This window comes from Pristiophorus japonicus, chromosome 1 (genome assembly GCF_044704955.1).
Source record: "Pristiophorus japonicus isolate sPriJap1 chromosome 1, sPriJap1.hap1, whole genome shotgun sequence".
NCBI lineage: Eukaryota > Metazoa > Chordata > Chondrichthyes > Pristiophoridae > Pristiophorus > Pristiophorus japonicus.
In genome coordinates, this window is record NC_091977.1 from 14,786,047 (window position 1) to 14,808,124 (window position 22,078).

Below are 22,078 nucleotides of genomic sequence, written 5' to 3' on the forward strand. Positions count from 1 at the left end.
CCGAAATCCGGAGTTCTGAAATTCGCAATATTCCAAAATCCAGACACCACGTTGATCTATGGAGGGGTTGTCCGGAATCTGGAAAATGTTCCGAAATCCGGACATTTTTTTAAAATGGCAATAGCGGTATTTTTTTCACCAAAAATATCACAATCACTCTGCTGCAAGTTGGGCTGAGAGAGAGGGAAAAACACCCCCAAAAAATTCCAAAATACAAAAATTCACAAAACATTCACAAACCCTTACCTTCTAAATCGTTGAAAAAGAATTTAAAAATAAAAACTTTAACTTACCTTTTTTGTAGATCTTCAACGCAGGTTTTTACCGACTCCCCCTCCGCCGCCCCAGACCCTCCCTCTGCTGACCCTCCACTGCCTCGGAACCTCCGCTGACCCTCCCTCCGCCCCGGAACCTCTGCCGACCCTCCACCACCCCGGGCCCTCTGCTGACCTCTCTCCGCCCTTCCCCCTCCCTCCGCCCCAGAACCTCCGCCGACTCTCCGCCACCCCGGACCTTCCACCACCCTAGACCCTCCACCGATCCTCCGCCGCTCCTACCTCCGCCCTTCCCCCCATCGCTGTCCCAGGCCCTCCGCCGACCCTCCCTCCGCCGCAGCCCCTCCGCAGACCCTCCCTCCACCCCTGGCCCTCCGCTGACCCTCCCTCCAACCCGGAACCTCCATCGACCCTCCCTCCACCCCTGGCCCTCCGCCAACCCTCCCTCCGTTCACCCTCCACCACCCCAGACCCTCCATCGCCGCCCTGGACCTTCCGCTGCCCGCTGCAGCACCCTTACCTCAGCCCAGCTTTTTCTGGATTCGGGTCATCGGAAATACATACCGAAATCCGGAAATACCAAAATCCGGTACGGCTTCAATTCTGAGATTTCCGGATTTGGAATGCTCTACCTGTATTGACACTTGAATTAATTTGTTTGTCATTTTAACCTTAATGTGGTTAACCCATTTTTAGGATTCAATTCCAGACGAGTGACCCGTGTAACGTTAGCTAGAGATCAGGTCATTCAAATATAGCTCCTTAAAAGAAACAATTACTGTAAATATGGTTTAGCATAGATTGTTTGGGCAAGGATTGAACATCAACACTATCATATCCCCAGCAGTTCCTGTTGCACTTTCTCATGATCACTAGCGATTCCTGCCATAGTGTGCCAGTGCCTGCTTACAGTGAGCACGATGAGTGGTAAGTGGTGCCGTTCACATTTGGTTTGAGTGTTGCTTTGTGAAGAGAGCAGATGGGATATAATGAGTAATTAGACACACTGGGTGCTGCATTATCATTGCACAGAATCACAGAGAAATTATAACACGGAAACAGGCTGTTCAGCCCAAGCAATCTGTGTTGGTGTTAATCCTCCACATCAATGTTCCCATGTGCCCGCTCTGTTTTCATATCCCTTTATCCCCCTTTTCCTTCAACCATCTATCGAACCTATTCTCAAATGATGACCTGGTCTCAGCTGCAATCACTATCTGTGGTAGTGCATTCCACAACCATCTATGTACAACATATTAATCTGATATCTCTGTCCCCTTGGTCTAGTCCCACTCAATCACTGGAATCTGTCTGTTTCTATCTGTTCAGTCCCATTCTTTCATCATTTTAAACCCCTCTCTCAAATAACGTCTTAATCTCTTGTGTTCTAATGGAAACAACCCCATTACCCCTCTGTCAGCAAACTACAGGCACTGTTATTGATCTGTTCACAGTCACTGTGTCAACACATAGATGAAGCTCATTTAGGGCTATGTTACAAGCCTGCGCTGCCACAGGAGCCACACGGAATAAGGTGCAAAATCATAGGCAGCGCACGTGCTGCCAGGGAACGAGTCTCCCTATCAGCAGCACAGAGGCAGTGAATTATCCCTATTCTGCAGTACCTGAAAAACATATTACCAGCTCTGTGCTCTTCTGCAACCTGCCCGTTCTCCACACAGTCCAAGTTCCATCGCCCAAGCAAATCTCTAATAACTTGCTCATTTAAGTGTAAGTTGTCTCATGACTGGCTGGTGTCTGTGAGCTGTTGCACTCTGCCAACTCCAATTATACGTAAGTTTAACCTTTAATCATAAGAGCAGTCGGGATTGAGATGGGGTGCTTTGGTCCATGGAAATTTCTTCACGCAGCACATTTTCTCTTACATCAGAGTATGAATAAGGTAACGTGTAGAATTTTCATTTCTACTGCCTCACGCACTGCAGCCTTGCTAACATTTCTTTGTGTCAGTATAACAACTACTCCTTTCTTTGATGGCCATATATAAAGAAAAATAAGGACAGACTTGCATTTATATAGCACCTTTCATGAACCAGCCGTCCCGAAAAGCTTTACAGCCGATTAAGTACTTTTTGAAGTGTAGTCATTGCTGCAATGTAGGAAACACAACAGCCAATTTGCGCACAGCAAGCTCCCACAGAGTATGGTAGGGATCTGGAACTCACTGCCTGAAAGGGTGGTAGAGGCAGAAACCCTCACCACATTTTAAAAATACTTGGATGAGCACTTAAAGAGCCGTAACCTACAGGGCTACAAACCAAGAGCTGGAAAGTGGGATTAGGCTGGATAGTGACCAGATAATGTTTTTGTGACGTGGATTGAGGGATAAATATTGGCTGAGACACCAGGGATAAGAACCCTACTCTTAGAATCATAGAATCATAGAAAAATTATAGCACGGAAGGAGGCCATTTGGCTCATCGTATCCGTGCCGGTTGAAAAAGAGCTATCCAGCCTAATCCCACTTTCCAGCTCTTGGTTCGTAGCCCTGAAGGTTACGATTCTTTAAGTGCACATCCAAATACTATTTAAATGTGGTGAGGGTTTCTGCCTCTACCACCCTTTCAGGCAGTGAGTTCCAGATCCCACCACCCTCTGGGTGAAGACATTTTCCCTCATCTCCCCTCTAATCCTTCCACCAACTATTTTAAATCTATGCCCCCTGGCTCTTGACTCCTCTGCTAAGGTAATTGGTCCTTCCTATCCACTCGATCTAGGTAATTTATAATTTTACACACCTCAATTAAATCTCCTTTCATTCTCCTCTGTTCCAAGGAAAACAACCCCAGCCTAATCTTTCCTCATAGCTAAAGTTTTCCTGACTGCATCCTTGTAAATCTCCTCTGCACCCTTTCTAGTGCAATCATATCCTTCTCCTAATGTGGTGACCAGAACTGCACGCAGTACTCCAGCTGTGGCCTAACGAGTATTGTCTACTGTTCTAGCACAACTTTCCTACCCTTGTATTCTATGCCTCGGCTAATAAAGGGAAGCATTCTATATGCCTTTTTAACCACCTTATTGACCTGTCCTGCTACTTTTAAGGATCTGTGGACATATAAATAATAAAAATAACTTTTATTTATATAGCGCTTTTAATGTAGTAAAACATCCCAAAGTGCTTCACAGCAGTGTTACAAGACAAATATTCCAAGGTCCCTCTGTTCCTCCACACCTGTCAGTATCCTCCCATTTATTGTGTATTCTCTTGCCTTGTTGTCCCTTCCCAAATGCTTTACCTCACACTTTTACGGATTGAATTCCATTCACCTCTTCGAAATAGTGCCATGGGATTATTTAAGTCCACCTGAGAGAGCAGCCGGTACCTCGGTTTAATGTCTCATCTGAAAGACAGCACCTCTGACAGTGCAGCACTCCCTTAGTACAGCATTGGGAGTGTCAGCCTAGATTTTTGTGCTCAAGTCTCTGGAGCGGGGCTTGAACCCACAACCTTCTGACTAAGAGGCAAGTGTGCTACCAACTGAGCCACGACTGACACTTAGCTGTATTGTACAGCTACATTACAGTAATATTTGAGTGTTATTTCCAACAGCCGAACCTTTAGACATCCATTCGCTATGATACTTATGCAGCTGTTGATCTGCTCAACTTCATCTCACCAACACCTTTGATGCCATTATCTTCAGCAAATCTTTCAGTCTCTCCCATCCTGGTTGTTCTCCCTTGCATGGCCAACATCCTCACTCTTCTCAGGTCCAAAGGGCACAAATTTGAGCCTTATCTGGTGTATATCTGATTTAGCCATCAATTATCAGATCTGACTGGACCACATCAAGCACTATCAGGCCGTGCTCTCATCTGCCAAACCCCACCCCCCTTACTGCGGAGTCATCCTGGAGAGCAAAGATAACCCCAGCTTCTTTTGTCCACTACTAAACATCTCCTGGCCCTCCCCCAAGGCTCCCCCTTGCCCCAGCCTTGAACCCGTGTCTTTCTCTAGTTTCTCTCCTATCTCCCCTCTTGTTCGTCAGACCCACGAGTTGGTCCCTTGACCCCATTCCCACTAAGCTGCCGATGGCTAACTTTCTATCCTGGCCTCCCTGCTGGTTGACATTGTAACTGGTTCCCTCTCTTCAGGTGCTATTCTCCTCCTTTTCAAAACCGCTGTCATCACCCTTCCCTCAAAAAAAAACCCATGCTCGACCCCTCTCTCCTTGCAAACTACCGCTCCATCTCCAACCTCCCTTTTGTCTCCAAAGTCCTGGAATGTGGTGCCAAATCTGTGTCCGTCCTTCCCGCAATCTCACATTCCTGAATTTCTCCAGTCAGGTTTTTGCAGCTGCCACATTACTGGAATGGCTCTAATCGTAGTCATAGGTGACATCCTCTGTGACTGTACTGTGCTTCACTCCTCCCTTGATAGAAATCTCGTGGATATGAAAATCGCCACATGAATGTCTGTTTGTCCTTCCTCTCTCACGTTCTGTTGTGCCATTCTCTCCATATTTTTCTTTGATACTGCCACCATTTAAATTGTTCAGCAGCTGCTTGACAAGTGTTAAAGGATTAAGACGCAACTTCATCATGATTGGCCGCTATTACTTCAGTAGCAAAATGGCGTTATATGTTACAAAGAGGCAGAAATGGTGGTCGTTTACGTTCAGATACTGCCTGAACAGTCAGTGCTCATTTTCACCCATTTTTTTCCAGAAGAAAATATGGCCCCAAATGACTAGAGATTGCAGTCATTTTGATTATGGCACTTATTTCCAATAACAATTGTTCCACTTTGATATGTATTCAGTAAATTCAAAGCTTCAGAATTCTGCGTATATCTCAACATCATTACCATGCTAAAAACCTAAATATCAGTTGATTTTTTACTTGCAGTTTTTATACTCCTCTTCTTCCCACACAAGGACTGAAGCTCATGTTAATCTACAATCATTAAAAGAGGGTCCGTTGTAATCTCCTGAACCATTAATACAATGACAGCAGGTCTTGTGCTAGAACAGGAGAGATGTCGATGATCCCGTTACACTATCTACGAACTCCTGAACATTTTAACAAGGTGGCGGTAGGTCTTGTGAGAGCAGCAGAGTGGTGTTCCTGAGTGGGCTGTATTTTGTTCCTAACACAGATGAGACTGCACACAGGGAGGTTAAAGTAACAGTGACCTCAGTCTTTATTAAGACACTCCAGAGTGAAAAACAGGCCTTATATACAGTGCTCCCAAGGGATGCTGGGATCCCTTGGGACTTCAGGAGATGCACTCCATGGTGGCGGAACATGGGAGTGCATGCTTTACAGATACACAACATCACTGTCCCCGCAAAGTCAAAGTGAAAACTATTTACAAGGTGAGGCGGTCGGGAGCCTTTCTTTCCCTGGTGGACCGCCTCATTTCTGGTGTGTTGGCTTTGCCCTCACTAGGCTGGCGTGTTGGCCCTGCAGGGCTGCTGGGTGAGCCTGGCCTTGCTGGGCTGTTGGGCGTGATGGGTTCGATTTCCTGGGTCTGGGGTGGTGTCGTTGATCATTTGGGTGTGTGTTGTGGGCTCGAAAAAGTTGGTGTCTGCTGTGGGTTGTTCAGGGCAGTCTGTGAACTGCAGCCTCGTTTGGTCCAGGTGCTTTCTGCAAATTTGTTCATTGTCTAGTTTGACTACAAACACCTTACTCCCGTCTTTAGCTATCACCGTGCCCGCGATCCACTTGGGACCATGTCCAAAGTTTAGCACATACACAGGATCATTCAGATCATTTCCCGTGACACAGTGGCGTGACCATCGTTTACATTTTGTTGCTGCCGCCTGCTCTCTATCTGATCATGCAGGTTGGGGTGATCCAGCGAGAGTCTGGTTTTAAGTGTCCTTTTCATGAGTAGCTCAGCCGGGGGCATCCCTGTGAGCGAGTGGGGTCTCGTGCGGTAGCTGAGCAGTACTCGGGACAGGCGGGTTTCGAGTGAGCCTTCTGTGACTCGTTTAAGGCTCTGTTTGATTGTTTGTACTACCTGCTCTGCCTGCCCATTGGAGGCTGGTTTAAATGGAGCCGAGGTGACATGTTTGATCCCATTGCGGGTCGTGAAACATGGCCCGTTGTCATTGACCAGTATGTCAGGCAGGCCGTGGGCGGCAAACATGGCCCTCAGGCTTTCAATGGTGGCGGTGGCCGTGCTTCCCGACATTATTTCACATTCAATCCCATTTTGAAAAAGCATCCACCACCACCAGGAACATTTTACTGAGAAACGGGCCCGCATAGTCGACGTGGATCCTGGACCATGGTCTGGAGGGCCAGGACCACAAACTTAATGGTGCCTCTCTGGCGCGTTGCTCAACTAAGCACACACGCTGCATTGCCGTACATAGGACTCTAAGTCAGAGTCGATACCAGGCCACCACACGTGGGATCTGGCTATCGCTTTCATCATCATCAGGGCGTGTGCTGTGGAGATCCGAGATGAACGTCTCCCTGCCCTTTTTGGGTAGCGTTACGCGGTTACCCCACAACAGGCAGTCTGCCTGAAGGGACAGCTCGTCCTTTCGCTGCTGAAATGGCTTGATTAGCTTTTGCATTTCAACGGGGATGCTGGCCCTGCTCCCATGCAGTACACAGTTTTTTTACTAGGGACAGCAGAGGATCTTGGCTGGTCCAAGTCCTAATCTGGCGGGCCGTGACAGGTGATTTATCATTTTCAAACGCTTCCATGATCATCAACAAGTCTGCGGGCTGCGCCACCATCAACAAGTTTGCAGGCTGCACCATTTCCGCCCCCAAGGTGGACAATGGTAGCCGACTGAGAGCATCCGCACAGTTCTCGGTGCCTGGCATGTGGCGGATGGTATAGTTATACGCTGATAGCGCGAGTGCCCAACTTTGAATGTGGGCTGAGGCATTAGTATTTATCTCCTTGTTTTCAGCGAACATGGATATGAGGGGCTTGTGATCGGTTTCCAGCTCAAATTTGAGGCCAAACGGGTACTGATGCATTTTCTTTACCCCAAACACACACGCTAATGCCTCTTTCTCAATCGTGTTGTAGGCCCTCTCAGCCTTAGACAAGCTCCTGGAGGCATAGGCGACAGGTTGCAACTTCCCCGACGCTGTACGACGACACATCACCTGCTAGCACAAGTCTTTTACACGGGTTATACAATACAAGCAGCTTGTTGGAGCATAAAATGTTTCTGGCTTTCTCAAAAGCAATTACTTGGTTTTTTTCCCCATACCCAGTTCTCACCTTTATGCAATAACACATGTAGGGGCTCTAAGAGGGTGCTTACCCCGGTAGGAAGTTACCAAAATAGTTGAGAAGTCCCAGGAACGACCGCAGCTCCATGATGTTCTGTGGCCTGGGCGCGTTCCTGATAGCCTCTGTCTTGGCGTCTGTGGGCTGAATGCCGTCCGCCGCAATCTTTCTCCCCAAAAACTCCACTTCTGTTGCCATGAAGACGCATTTCAACCTCTTCAGCTGCAGCCCTACACGATCCAGTCACTGGAGGACCTCCTCCAGGTTTTGTAGGTGCTCGACGATGTCCCGACCCGTGACCAATATGTCGTCCTGAAAAACCACCATGCGTGGTACCGACTTGAGTAGGCTCTCCATGTTTCTCTGGAAGATCGCTGCACCCGACCGAATTCCAAACAGGCATCTGTTGTAGGTGAACGGTCCCTTGTGCGTGTTGATGCAGGTGAGACCCTTCAAAGACTCCTCCAACTCCTGCGTCATGTAGGCCGAAGTCAGGTCGAGCTTGGTGAACATCTTGCCTCCTGCCAGTGTCGCAAATAGGTCGTTTGCATTGGTAGTGGGTATTGATCCTGAAGCGAGAAACGATTAATAGTTACTTTATAATCGTCGCAAATCCTGATCGTGCCATCACTTTTGAGTACTGGAACATTCGGGCTGGCTCACTCGCCGAATTCCACTGGGGAGATGACGCCCTCGCGTTGCAGCCTGTCCAGCTCAATTTCCACTCTCTCCCTCATCGCCTTGTGGTGAATGGGTTGTGCCTCTGGGACCAAGTGGATCCGCACATTCGCCCCGGAAAAGTTTCCAATGCCTGGCTCAAAAAGGGAAGGAAATTTGTTAAGAACCTGGGTACATGAGGCCTCATCGACATGTGATAGCGCTCGAATGTCATCCCAGTTCCAGTGGATTTTGCCCAGCCAGCTCCTTCCAAGCAGTGTGGGGCCATCACCCGGGACAATCCAGAGCGGCAGTTTGTGCACCGTACCCTCGTAGGTGACCTTGACCATGGCGCTGCCCAGGACAGTGATAAGCTCTTTGGTGTACATTCTCAGTTTCGTGTGGATGGGGCTCAGGGCTGGTCTGAGTGCCTTGTTGCACCATAGTCTCTCAAACATCTTTTTACTCATGGTGGATTGGCTAGCGCCAGTGTCCAGTTCCATGGCTACAGGTAAGCCATGCAATTTTACATTTAGCATTATAGGTGGACATTTCGTCGAAAATGTGTGCACCCCGTGTACTTCAGCATCTGCCTCCTGTTTCTGAGGCTCAAAATTGCTTTGATCCACCATGGACCGATCTTCCTCTGCCACGTGGTGGTTAGCAGGTTTTGTAGAGAAGCTCGTTGGAGGTGCCCAATTGTTCCACAGCTCTTGCAAACATACCCTTTGAAGCGGCATGAATAGGCTGAATGGAAGCCTCCACAACGCCAACAAGGTATGAATTGCCTTGCATTCATCCTTTGTTGCGGACTCTGAGTCATCTGGGTCACCTGAGGCCTGCTGGCAGTTGCAAACTCGTGGTTTCTGCCCTGTACATTTTTGTTCGCAAACACAGTTCCAGTTAATTTATGAACATTGCTAGCACTTGTGTGCTGAGAGATTTGTTTGGTGTTATCACTGGTGGACATAAACACCTGTGCTATCGCAATGGCCTTACTGAGGGTCGGTGTCTCTCCAGTCAAAAGTTTTTGTAGGATGGTCTCGTGGCCAATGCCCAGGACAAAAAAGTCTCTGATCATTTTCTGCAGGTAGCCATCAAACTCACATTGTCCTGCAAGTCGCCTTAGCTCGGCGACGTAGCTCGCCACTTCCTGACCTTCAGATCGCTGGCACTTGTAGAACCGATACCTCGCCATCAGCACGCTGTCCCTCAGGTTAAGATGCTCCAGAACCAGTGTACACAGCTCCTCATACAATTTATCTGTTGGTTTCACCAGAGCCAGAAGATTCTTCATGAGGCTGTAGGTCGGTGCCCCGCAGACCGTGAGGAGGACCGCTCTCCTTTTTGCAGCGCTTCTTTCTCCGTCCAGCTCATTGGCTACAAAGTACTGGTCTAGCTGTTCGACATAGGCTTCCCAGTCCTCACCCGCCGAGAACTTCTCCAGGATGCCCACAGTTTGCTGCATCTTTGCATTGGATTCGTATACTCGTCGCCAGTTATTGTGTTCCTAACACAGATGAGACTGCACACAGGGAGGTTAAAGTAACAGTGACCTCAGTCTTATTAAGATACTCCAGAGTGAGGAACAGGCCTTAGGAGCCGGCTTATATACAGTGCTCCCAAGGGATGCTGGGATCCCTTGGGACTTCAGGGGATGCACACCCTGGTGGCGGAACATGGGAGTGCATGCTTTACAGATACACAACAGGCTGCAGTCTGTGCTGGTTATCATTCAGGCGCAGGGCTCAGAATCATTTTCTCCGTCTACTCTGCAGCACCACTCTGCATAGCGAAGTAACACTTGATGGGTTTTCATTTAACAGTATTTCCACGCTCCCCACACCACCCACTTCAGCTTCAAACCACATGGGTTGTAGATCTCACACTTCATCAAACCTTAAATTGTACTGTCATATGAACACTGTGTGGAACAGATTGACGTTAGGTGAAGCATCAAACCCATGTGAATGTTTTTCTGCTTTCTCACTCGTTTGTCTGCCAGTTTTGTCCCTTCTCCTAGTTTTCTTCTGATGGCATTGACTCCTTGCTGTAGTTTGATTCTGATCATTCTTGCCGCACTCCTGTCCCTACCCACTCAATTACCTCATTCAAGTGACTACCTTTTATCATAGGACATTTACAGCACGGAAGGAGGCCATTTCAGCCCATTCCGCGCCGGCCAACCAAGAGCTATCCAGCCTAATCCCACCTTCCTGCTCTACGTCCGTAGCCCTGTAGGGTACGGCACTTCAAGTGCACTTCCAAGTATCTTTTAAATGTGGTGAGGGTTTCTGCCTCTACCACCCTTTCAGGCAGTGTTCCAGACCCCCACCACCCTCTGGGTGAAAGAATTTCCCTTCATGTCTCTTCTAAACCTCCACCAATTTATGTGTTAGTCTATACAGTCCGCTGTATTTTTGTCGATACATTTGTTTCAAGAGGATGAGATTTTAACTCTTACCGCCCAGCAGTTAAAATTTCACCAGGTTACTTATCTGTCAGAAAGCCGCCTGGATCCGGTCACGTCCAATTTTAACCTGAACGTTTTATTACGTTGTTGTTGTTGAAGAACAGGTGGCAAAGACACCCGCCTGAGGCTGGCAGGGTCCTAACTGACATATGCAGATCAGGGTTTGACCATGTTAAATGCACCCCGACATCACCCCTGTGCTCGCTGATTGACATTGGCTGCCAGTCTGGCAACAACCCCATACAATTCTCATCCTTGTGTGCTGATCCCATCATGGCCTTGCCCCTCCCCATCTCTGTCAGCTCCTCCAGCCCTATAACCCTCCGAAGTCTCTGCGTTCCTCCTATTCTGCCCTCCTGAGCATCCCCAATTTTAATCGCTCCACCATTGGTGACTGTGCCTTCTGTTGCCTTGGCCCCCAAGCTCTGGAATTCCCTGCCTAAACCACTCCGCCTCTCTACATTTCTTTCCTCCTTTAAGATGCTCCTTAAAACCTACCTCTTTGACTTAACTTTGGTCACCTGGCCCAATATCTCCTTACGTGGCTCGGTGTCCAGTTTTGTTTGATAACACTGCTGTGAAGCACCTTGGGACATTTTTACTAGATTAGTGTAAGTTATGTTATTCGGGCCTGAGCCAGGTGAAGTTGCTGCAGCTTTACTGCCAGGCTGAAGTAGGACTGAATGGAATTGGGACGTAAAAGATTAGGGCGAGAAATTCCCCAGCCTGTCAATATTTGATAAATAATTACATATAGTGAATAAATAAAAATAATAACTTCTCCATTTTTTATGGGGGTAAATTTGGCCACAAAATATACCTGTCCTTAAAAAAAACGGCGTTGCACGACGATTGACTTTGAAAACCGTGATCTCGGCAACTTTACCCCGAGGCTTATCAACGGCAAAAATACAGGCCCTGGGAGGGGAAAAAACATAAAAAGAAATTGCAAAAGACAAAAATTCAAAAATCACTAAACATTTACAAGAGCCTCAACTAAGTAATTGCTGCAAAAGAATTAAAAAATGAAAACTTTAACTCACCTTATTGTCAGGTCTTCCTACTTACCGATGCTTCTGAGGCTGCAACGTCCGCTTTTCTCGTGAGGTTTCTGTTCATCCCAAAGTGGATTTACCGAATGGCCAAACGTAGGCAGTGCATTTTTCTTTTGCATTACACCAGGGCGATCCGCTTTTTGTTAAGAACACCATTCTTAAGGTTTGGGGAATTTTCTGCATTTCATTTTAAGAACAAAAAAGCACTTTTAACGCGGAAAAAAATCGCGTTAAAACGTGCGTTCGGCTGGGGAAATTCTAGCCCGAAGTTTCTTACTCTCTTCATGGGGCCAGGAGGTGTGGGAGTGCTCCCATAAAGAAAGTTTAGGCCAACATCTCCACCATTGCCTCCCCTGATACTCTCTGGAACCCCCTTCCTCTGCAGCCTGTAGGTCGCCTTGGGCCGCCCAATCGTCATGTGTCCAGCAGCGCTTCCCGCCTCGACGGGCGGCATGGCAATGAGGTCCAGTGGCTAAAACTGGTGTGGTTTCACGCTGCCACCGGGCGGATAGTAAATTAACCCGAAGGGCCTCCTTCTGTGCTGTACTGTGATTCTATAATCGACTCCCACAGTTTCCCGCTGGGCGTTAAAATCAACCATGAAGAATCTATAAATGCACTGTTTGTAAATGTATTTACAGATTCGTTAAAGCTAATGGCCAGAAGAGACTATTGCGGAGTATGTGTTGGGAGGCCAGCCCTGACCCTCCCCTCTCCTGACGCCCAGATACACACATTTCCTTCTCTTGATTGCATTGGGAACCCTTGGCGCCCATTTAGAACTAAGATGAGGAGGAATTTCTTCTCTCAGAGGGTCGTAAATCTGTGGAATTTTCTGCCCCAGAGAGCTGTGGAGGCTGGGTCATTTGAATATATTTAAGGTGGAGATAGACAAATTTTTGAGCAATAAAGGAATAAAGGGTTACGGGGAGCGGGCAGGGAAGTGGAGCTGAGCCCAAGATCAGATCAGCCATGATCTTATTAAATGGTAGAGCAGGCTCGAGGGGCCAAATGGCCTACCCCTGCTCCTATTTCTTATGTTCTTATGTCCTTGCAGAGTTTTTCATCCCTAACCCAGAGACAGTATGTCCCACTCTAGCTTCTATATTAATTTTCTTACAAGATTTTTTAAGTAGCCCTTGAGATAAGGAGAGTGAGTCGACAGTATTGGGAAGTGACTATCCCAGCAGTTTTTGGATGTTAAGGGAATCAAGGGATATGGGAACAGTGCAGGAAAGTGGAGTTGAGGTAGAAGATTAGCCATGATCTTATTGAATGGCGGAGCAAGCTTAGATGCCGAATGGCCTACTCCTACTCCTAATTCTTATGTTCTTATGTTCATCTGAAGCTGGACGAAGAGGCCCCTGCCACCAAGACCTGTAAATGAAGGGAAGTTCCTAGTCTGCAGGAAAGGATCCTGAAAAAAGCCACTCAAATTAAAAAAGAGAAAGGAATTGCCAGGACACAAGCTATAAAAGACCTGAAAGGCACAATATTGGGATTAAATAATGTCCTTGGCATTATAGATGTTGAATGCTTCAAGCTGGGTGGAGAATCAGCCATGTAGCTCCTTGTGCTTTCATCACTTTGAGCTAGATATCTCAGCTTGCGATAATTGAGTATTGATTAGAACTTGACCTTTGCTGCCTCATGCTGAACGAATGGAACAGGCTGTGATGGGAATGGAGGTGAGCAAAAAAAACCTATCCTTGCACGGCCCTGATAACCAGTCATAAACTGCACTTTCTTCTCTCTTAGGAGCACCTCATAGAAGCCAATATTAGCCTGTTCCGGTGTGCCAACCCACAGGAGTACAACTATAAAAAGGTACAGTGTACATTTTATTCATAATTTGGAAAGTGCACGTGGAGCAACTTGCTGCTCATGGGCAGGGAGACACTTGAAAGTGCTTTACATTGAATGCCGCAGGGGACGGGAAAAGGGAGGCCCAGGATGCGGGAAGTACCATAGAAAGAGGTTTTTAAGAGGCTTTCGAAAGGGAGGTGGCAAGGCCGAGGAAAACCAGCAGGAAGTTTGAGAGGACAGGAGAGTAGCAGTGGGAGTAGGACAAAGAGAGGCCCAGTTTTAGAGAGTAGAATGCACGCAGCGATATAAAGGAGCGCAGAGCAAACTAATGGAGAAAGTTCAGAGTGAGGATGAGAATTTTCAAATCAACTCATAAGGGTCTGGGGAAGTACTGGGCCATGGAGAGGATGAGGATTTGATGGGAGTGTGGGATTTTGTGAGGATGAGGACACAGCATTTTCATTGAATTGAACTTGCGGAGGATTTAAGATGGGAAAACTTGTTGGGAGGTGTTAGTCAAACCTTGAGTCCATGAAGGCATGGACTACAACTTTTGCAGTGAAGGGCACAACATTGCAGAGGTAAAAGGAAGTGAGCTTGGTATAAGCGTGGATGCGGAGCTGAATTTAAGCTTGGGTTGAGGAAAACGCTAAGGTTTTACTAAGGGACCGAGGGTCTAGTGAGAAGGAGGAACTGAAGGATATCCTTATTAGGCGGGAAATTGTGTTAGGGAAATTGATGGGATTGAAGGCCGATAAATCCCCGGGGCCTGATAGTCTGTGTTAGCGTTAGTGTTTTCTCAGAAGAATCACTCAACACTCAGAGTCGGTTACAACGCCGTCGCGGCCTTTATTAACGCTCAGCGGGGAGGAAGTCTCAGGACTGTATCCAGGCTTCTCTCCACAGAACAAAGGGTTACGTGCACTTTTATATGTTTCACAACAGTTACAAACAGTTTACTACAGTTACACAGCCCATCACGGCTGGACACAAGCCAATCACAACGATTATAGATTACATATAGGTTCTTTTAACCCAATAAAATTCCCCTGGTGTCTCAGTAACCATATGTTCGGTTATTGTCAGCTTGGGCTGATTGATGACTTTACTACAGGAGATAGGTTCTCTCCCTATTTCTTTCTTCTTGGAGAAATAATTGGTTTATAACCTTGTTTACAGGAGATGGGTTCCCTTCTTATCTCTTTCTTCCTGGGGAATTAATTGGTTTATGGCCTTGTTTACGGGAGATGGGTTCTCTCCTCATCCTGCATCCAAGGCATTCCTATAGTGGGCCTCACAGGGTTATTGCTCGGTCATTGAACATTCAACAGTTCACAGCTTGACTACCTGATTTCCCATCATTTTATGTGTGGCCACTTTAAACTTATATGCGGTTAGATATATCGAGCAGGTGCCTAATGCCTAGTGTTCTGGTATATTCTAAAGGTGCCTACCTCCTACAACAGTCTGCACCCCAGAGTATTTAAGGAAGTGACCCTAGAAATAGTGGATGCATTGGTGATCATTTTCCAACAATCTATCGACTCGGGATCAGTTCCTATGGACTGGAGGGTAGCTAATGTAACACCACTTTTTAAAAAGAGAGGGAGAAGAAAGCGGGTAATTATAGACCGGTTAGCCTGACATCAGTGGTGGGGAAAATGTTGGAATCAATTGTTAAAGATGAAATAGCAGCGCATTTGAAAAGCAGTGACAGGATCGGTCCAAGACAGCATGGATTTATGAAAGGGAAATCATGCTTGACAAATCATCTGGAATTTTTTGAGGATGTAACTAGTAGAGTGGACATGGGAGAACCAATGGATGTGGTGTATTTGGACAAGGTCCCACACAAGAGATTGGTGTGCAAAATCAAAACACATGGTATTGGGGGTAATATACTGATGTGGATAGAGAACTGGTTGGTAGACAGGAAGCAGAGAGTCGGGATAAACGGGTCCTTTTCAGAATGGCAGGCAGTGACTAGTGGAGTGCCGCAAGGCTCAGTGCTGGGATCCCAGCTCTTTACAATACACATCAATGATTTGGATGAAGGAATTGAGTGTAATATCTCCAAGTTTGCAGATGCAAACTGGATGGCGGTGTGAGCTGTGAGGGGGGAGCGCTAAGAGGCTGCAGGGTGACTTGGACAGGTTAGGTGAGTGGGCAAATGCATGATAGATGCAGTATAATGTGGATAAATGTGAGGTTATCCACTTTGGGGGCAAAAATGCGAAGACAGAAAATTATCTGACTGGTGGCAGATTAGGAAAAGGGGAAGTGCAATGAGATCTGGGTGTCAAGGTTCATCAGTCATTGAAAGTTGGCATACAGGTACAGCAGGCGGTAAAGAAGGCAAATGGTATGTTGGCCTTCATAGCTAGGGGATTGAGTACAGGAGCAGGGAGGTCTTACTGCAGTTGTACAGGGCCTTGGTGAGGCCTCACCTGAAATATTGTGTTCAGTTTTGGTCTCCTAATCTGAGGAAGGATTTTCTTGCTATTGAGGGAGTGCAGCGAAGGTTCACCAGACTGATTCCCAGGATGGCTGGACTGACATATGAGGAGAGACTGGATCAACTGGGCCTTCATACATTGGAGTTTAGAAGGATGAGAGGGGATCTCAGAAACATACAAGATTCTGACGGGACAGGACAGGTTAGATGCGGGTAAATTGTTCCCAATATTGGGGAAGTCCAGAACCAGGGGACACTGTCTGAGGATTAGGGGTAGGCCATTTAGGACTGAGATGAGGAGAAACTTCTTCACTCAGAGAGTTGTTAACCTGTGGAATTCCCTGCCGCAGAGAGTTGTTAATGCAAGTTCATTGGATATATTCAAGAGGGAGTTAGATATGGCTCTTACGGCTAAGTGGATGAAGGGGTATGGCGAGAAAGCAGGAAAGAGGTACTGAGGGAATGATCAGCCATGATCTTATCGAATGGCGGTGTAGGCTCGAAGCGCAAAATGGTCTACTCCTGCACCTATTTTCTATGTTTCTATGTTTCTATGTTTCTCACTTCTTGACTCAGCCTGAGGTGGTAGCTGCGATTGTTCATGGAATCAAGATCAGAGGCATGCAAGTGTTGGTCGGAGCCAAAGAGGACATTGTCAGTATTGCTAGCATTAAGCTGGAACATGCTTTAACTCATTCAGTCATGATGTGATACAGGGATTGGAGAGAACCAGGATAGAGCAATGGCGACCGTGGCAGGGGACTATAGAGGAAGAGGCATTGGAGGTGGTTGGAATGGTCAACTGTAGCAATACTGCCATCACAGTACTCTGGATAGAAAGTCAACCTGACTGGAAGGCCTCAAACTGGGACAGATGAGAGCCCAGTAATGCACAGCTGGGCAGCAGTCCCAGGAAACTCTGCACCCTGGGCTGGCCAGTGCTTGTTCACATTCTTGCTGATACAAAGTGATACTGCAGCAGATCTTGAAAACTGAAATAAACCTAATGTACGAACAGTGAAACTTTAAATGCACTATAGTGTATAGTGTACACAACATATTATGTCATGTTAATATTTGGTGCCATCGCTAAAATGAATGTGTCCTGGCTGCAAATCTTTGTTCATTTAAATTATTTCGTTATTTTTAACCAATAGTCAAAATCTGACAGCCAAAGTGGGAGCCAGCAGGCATAAATCAAACCACCTTCACTTTTCTAGATCTTGCCTACAGTAGGAAATTAGCAGTATCAATAAAATTCTGTTCAGTGTGATACACAGTTGTGTGGTCTTCGTATTCCGGTACGACGGTCCCAGGACACACGGTGTGACGGTCCCAGGACACACGGTGTGACGGTCCCAGGACACACGGTGTGACGATCCGTGGACACACGGTGTGACGGTCCCAGGACACCCGGTGTGACGGTCCCAGGACACACGGTGTGACGGTCCGTGGACACACGGTGTGACAGTCCCAGGACACACGGTGTGACGGTCCCAGGACACACGGTGTGACCGTCCCAGGACACATGGATTGACGGTCCCAGGACACACAGTGTGACGGTCCCAGGACACACGGTTTGATGGTCCCAGGACACACGGTGTGACGGTCCGTGGACCCACGGATTGACGGTCCCAGGACACACGGTGTGACGGTCCGTGGACACATGGATTGACGGTCCCAGGACACACGGTGTGACGGTCCCAGGACACAGGGTTTGACGGTCCCATGACACACGGTGTGGGTGTGACGGTCCCAGGACACAGGGTTTGATGGTCCCAGGACACAGGGTTTGACGGTCTCAGGACACACGGTGCGACGGTCCCAGGACACACGGTGCGACGGTCCCAGGACACACGGTGTGACGGTCCGTGGACATGCGGTGTGACATTCCGTGGACACACGGTGTGACGGTCCCAGGACACACGGTGCGACGGTCCCAGGACACACGGTGCGACGGTCGCAGGACACGCGGTGTGACGGTCCCAGGACACGCGGTGTGACGGTCCGTGGACACGCGGTGTGACAGTCCATGGACACACGGTGTGACGGTCCCAGGACACACGGTGTGACGGTCCCAGGACACACGGTGTGACGGTCCTTGGACACACGGTGTGACGGTCCCAGGTCACACGGTGTGACGGTCCGTGGACACACGGTGTGACGGTCCCAGGACACAGGGTGTGACGGTCCCAGGGCACACGGTGTGACAGTCCGTGGACACACGGTGTGACGGTCCCAGGACACACAGTGTGACGGTCCATGGACACACGGTGTGACAGTCCCAGGACACACGGTTTGACCGTCCCAGGACACACGGATTGACGGTCCCACGACACACGGTGTGACGGTCCCAGGACACACGGTTTGACGGTCCCAGGACACATGGTGTGACGGTACCAGGACACACTGTGTGACGGTCCCAGGACACACGGTGAGACGGTCCGTGGACACACGGTGCGAAGGTCCCAGGACACACGGTGCGACTGTCCCAGGACACACGGTGTGACGGTCCGTGGACACACGGTGTGACGGTCCGAGGACACTCGGTATGACGGTCCCAGGGCACACGGTGTGACGGTCCGTGGACACACGGTGTGACGGTCCGTGGACACACGGTGTGACATTCCGTGGACACACGGTGTGACGGTCCCAGGACACACGGTATGACGGTCCGTGGACATGCGGTGTGACATTCCGTGGACACACGGTGTGACGTTCCCAGGACACACGGTGTGATGGTCCCAGGACACACGGTATGACGGTCCGTGGACACACGGTGTGACGGTCCCAGGACACACGGTGCGACGGTCCCAGGACACACGGTGTGACGGTCCGTGGACATGCGGTGTGACATTCCGTGGACACACGGTGTGACGGTCCCAGGACACACGGTGCGACGATCCCAGGACACACGGTGCGTCGGTCGCAGGACACGCGGTGTGACGGTACCAGGACACGCGGTGTGACGGTCCGTGGACACACTGTGTGACGGTCCCAGGACACACATTGTGACGGTCCGTGGACATGCGGTGTGACATTCCGTGGACACACGGTGTGACGTTCCCAGGACACACGGTGTGATGGTCCCAGGACACACGGTATGACGGTCCGTGGACACACGGTGTGACGGTCCGTGGACACACGGTGTGACGGTCCCAGGACACGCGGTGTGACGGTCGCAGGACACGCGGTGTGACGGTCCCAGGACACACGGTATGACGGTCCCAGGACACACGGTGTGACGGTCCTTGAACACACAGTGTGACGGTCCCAGGACACACGGTGTGACGGTTCCAGGACACACGGTGCGACGGTCCGTGGACACACGGTGCGACGGTCCGTGGATACACGGTGCGACTGTCCCAGGACACACGGTGTGACGGTCCGTGGACACACGGTGTGACAGTCCCAGGACACACGGTGTGACGGTCCGTGGACACACGGTGTGACGGTCCCAGGACACACGGTGTGACGGTCCCAGGACACACAGTGTGCCGGTCCGTGGACACACGGTGTGACGGTCGCAGGACACACGGTATGACGGTTCGTGGACACACGGTGTGACGGCCGCAGGACACACGGTGTGACGGTCCCAGGACACACAGTGTGACGGTCCGTGGACACACGGTGTGACGGTCCCAGGACACACGGTGTGATGGTCCGTGGACACACGGATTGACGGTCCCAGGACACACGGTGTGACGGTCCGTGGACACATGGATTGACCGTCCCAGGACACACGGTGTGACGGTCCCAGGACACAGGGTTTGACGGTCCCATGACACACGGTGTGGGTGTGATGGTCCCAGGACACAGGGTTTGATGGTCCCAGGACACAGGGTTTGACCGTCCCAGGACACACGGTGCGACGGTCCCAGGACACACGGTGTGACGGTCCGTGGACATGCGGTGTGACATTCCGTGGACACACGGTGTGACGGTCCCAGGACACACGGTGCGACGATCCCAGGACACACGGTGCGTCGGTCGCAGGACACGCGGTGTGACGGTACCAGGACACGCGGTGTGACGGTCCGTGGACACGCGGTGTGACAGTCCGTGGACACACGGTGTGACGGTCCCAGGACACACGGTGTGACGGTCCCAGGACACACGATGTGACGGTCCTTGGACACACGGTGTGACGGTCCCAGGACACACGGTGTGACGGTCCGTGGACACACGGTGTGACGGTCCCAGGACACACGGTATGACGGTCCGTGGACACATGGATTGACGGTCCGTGGACACACGGTGTGACGGTCGCAGTACACACGGTGTGACGGTCCCAGGACACACAGTGTGACGGTCCGTGGACACATGGATTGACGGTCCCAGGACACACGGTGTGACGGTCCCAGGACACAGGGTTTGACGGTCCCATGACACACGGTGTGGGTGTGACGGTCCCAGGACACAGTGTTTGATGGTCCCAGGACACAGGGTTTGACGGTCTCGGGACACATGGTGCGACGGTCGCAGTACACACGGTGTGACGGTCCCAGGACACACAGTGTGACGGTCCGTGGACACATGGATTGACGGTCCCAGGACACACGGTGTGACGGTCCCAGGACACAGGGTTTGACGGTCCCATGACACACGGTGTGGGTGTGACGGTCCCAGGACACAGTGTTTGATGGTCCCAGGACACAGGGTTTGACGGTCTCGGGACACACGGTGCGACGGTCCCAGGACACACGGTGCGACGGTCCCAGGACACACGGTGTGACGGTCCGTGGACACACGGTGTGACGGTCCGTGGACACACGGTGTGACGGTCCGTGGACACACGGTGTGACGGTCCCAGGACACACGGTATGACGGTCCCATGGCACACGGTGTGACGGTCCATGGACACACAGTGTGACGGTCCCAGGACACACAGTGTGACATTCCGTGGACACACGGTGTGACGGTCCCAGGACACACGGTGTGACATTCCGTGGACACACGGTGTGACGGTCCCAGGACACACGGTGTGACATTCCGTGGACACACGGTGTGACGGTCCCAGGACACACGGTGTGACGGTCCCAGGACACACGGTGTGACATTCCGTGGATACACGGTGCGATTGTCCCAGGACACACGGTGTAACGGTCCATGGACACACGGTGTGACAGTCCCAGGACACACGGTGTGACGGTCCGTGGACACACGGTGTGACAGTCCCAGGACACACGGTGTGACGGTCCGTGGACACGGTGTGACGGTCCCAGGACACACGGTATGACGGTCCGTGGACACACGGTGTGACGGTCGCAGGACACACGGTGTGACGGTCCCAGGACACACAGTGTGACGGTCCGTGGACACACGGTGTGATGGTCCCAGGACACACGGTGTGACGGTCCGTGGACACACGGATTGACGGTCCCAGGACACACGGTGTGACGGTCCGTGGACACATGGATTGACGGTCTCAGGACACACAGTGTGATGGTTCCAGGACACACGGTGTGACGGTCCCAGGACACAGGGTTTGACGGTCCCAGGACACAGGGTTTGACGGTCCCAGGACACACGGTGCGACGGTCCCAGGACACACGGTGCGACGGTCCCAGGACACACGGTGTGACGGTCCGTGGACATGCGGTGTGACATTCCGTGGACACACGGTGTGACGGTCCCAGGACACACGGTGCGACGGTCCTAGGACACACGGCGTGACGGTCCGTGGACACACGGTGTGACGGTCCGTGGACATGCGGTGTGACATTCCGTGGACACACGGTGCGACGGTCGCAGAACACGCGGTGTGACGGTCCCAGGACACACGGCGTGACGGTCCGTGGACACGCGGTGTGACAGTCCGTGGACACACGGTGTGACGGTCCCAGGACACACGGTGTGACGGTCCCAGGACACACGGAGTGAGGGTCCTTGGACACACGGTGTGACGGTCCCAGGACACACGGTATGACAGTCCCAGGACACACGGTGTGACGGTCCCAGGGCACACGGTGTGACAGTCCGTGGACACACGGTGTGACGGTCCCAGGACACACGGTGTGACGGTCCGTGGACACACGGTGTGACAGTCCCAGGACACACAGTTTGACCGTCCCAGGACGCACGGATTGATGGTCCCAGGACACACGGTGTGACTGTCCCAGGACACAC

The 22,078-nt window shown here is 50.4% G+C and overlaps 1 protein-coding gene across 2 annotated transcripts in view; it reads left to right on the forward strand.

Moving 5' to 3' along the window:
- Nucleotides 1–22,078, forward strand: part of cfap99 (cilia and flagella associated protein 99) — a 392,086-nt gene that overhangs the window by 158,649 nt on the left and 211,359 nt on the right. For both annotated transcript variants that reach the window (XM_070894010.1, XM_070893926.1), the window contains one exon: nt 13,447–13,515. In XM_070894010.1, the coding sequence (XP_070750111.1) occupies nt 13,447–13,515 (69 nt within the window). The remainder of the gene's footprint in view (nt 1–13,446; nt 13,516–22,078) is intronic.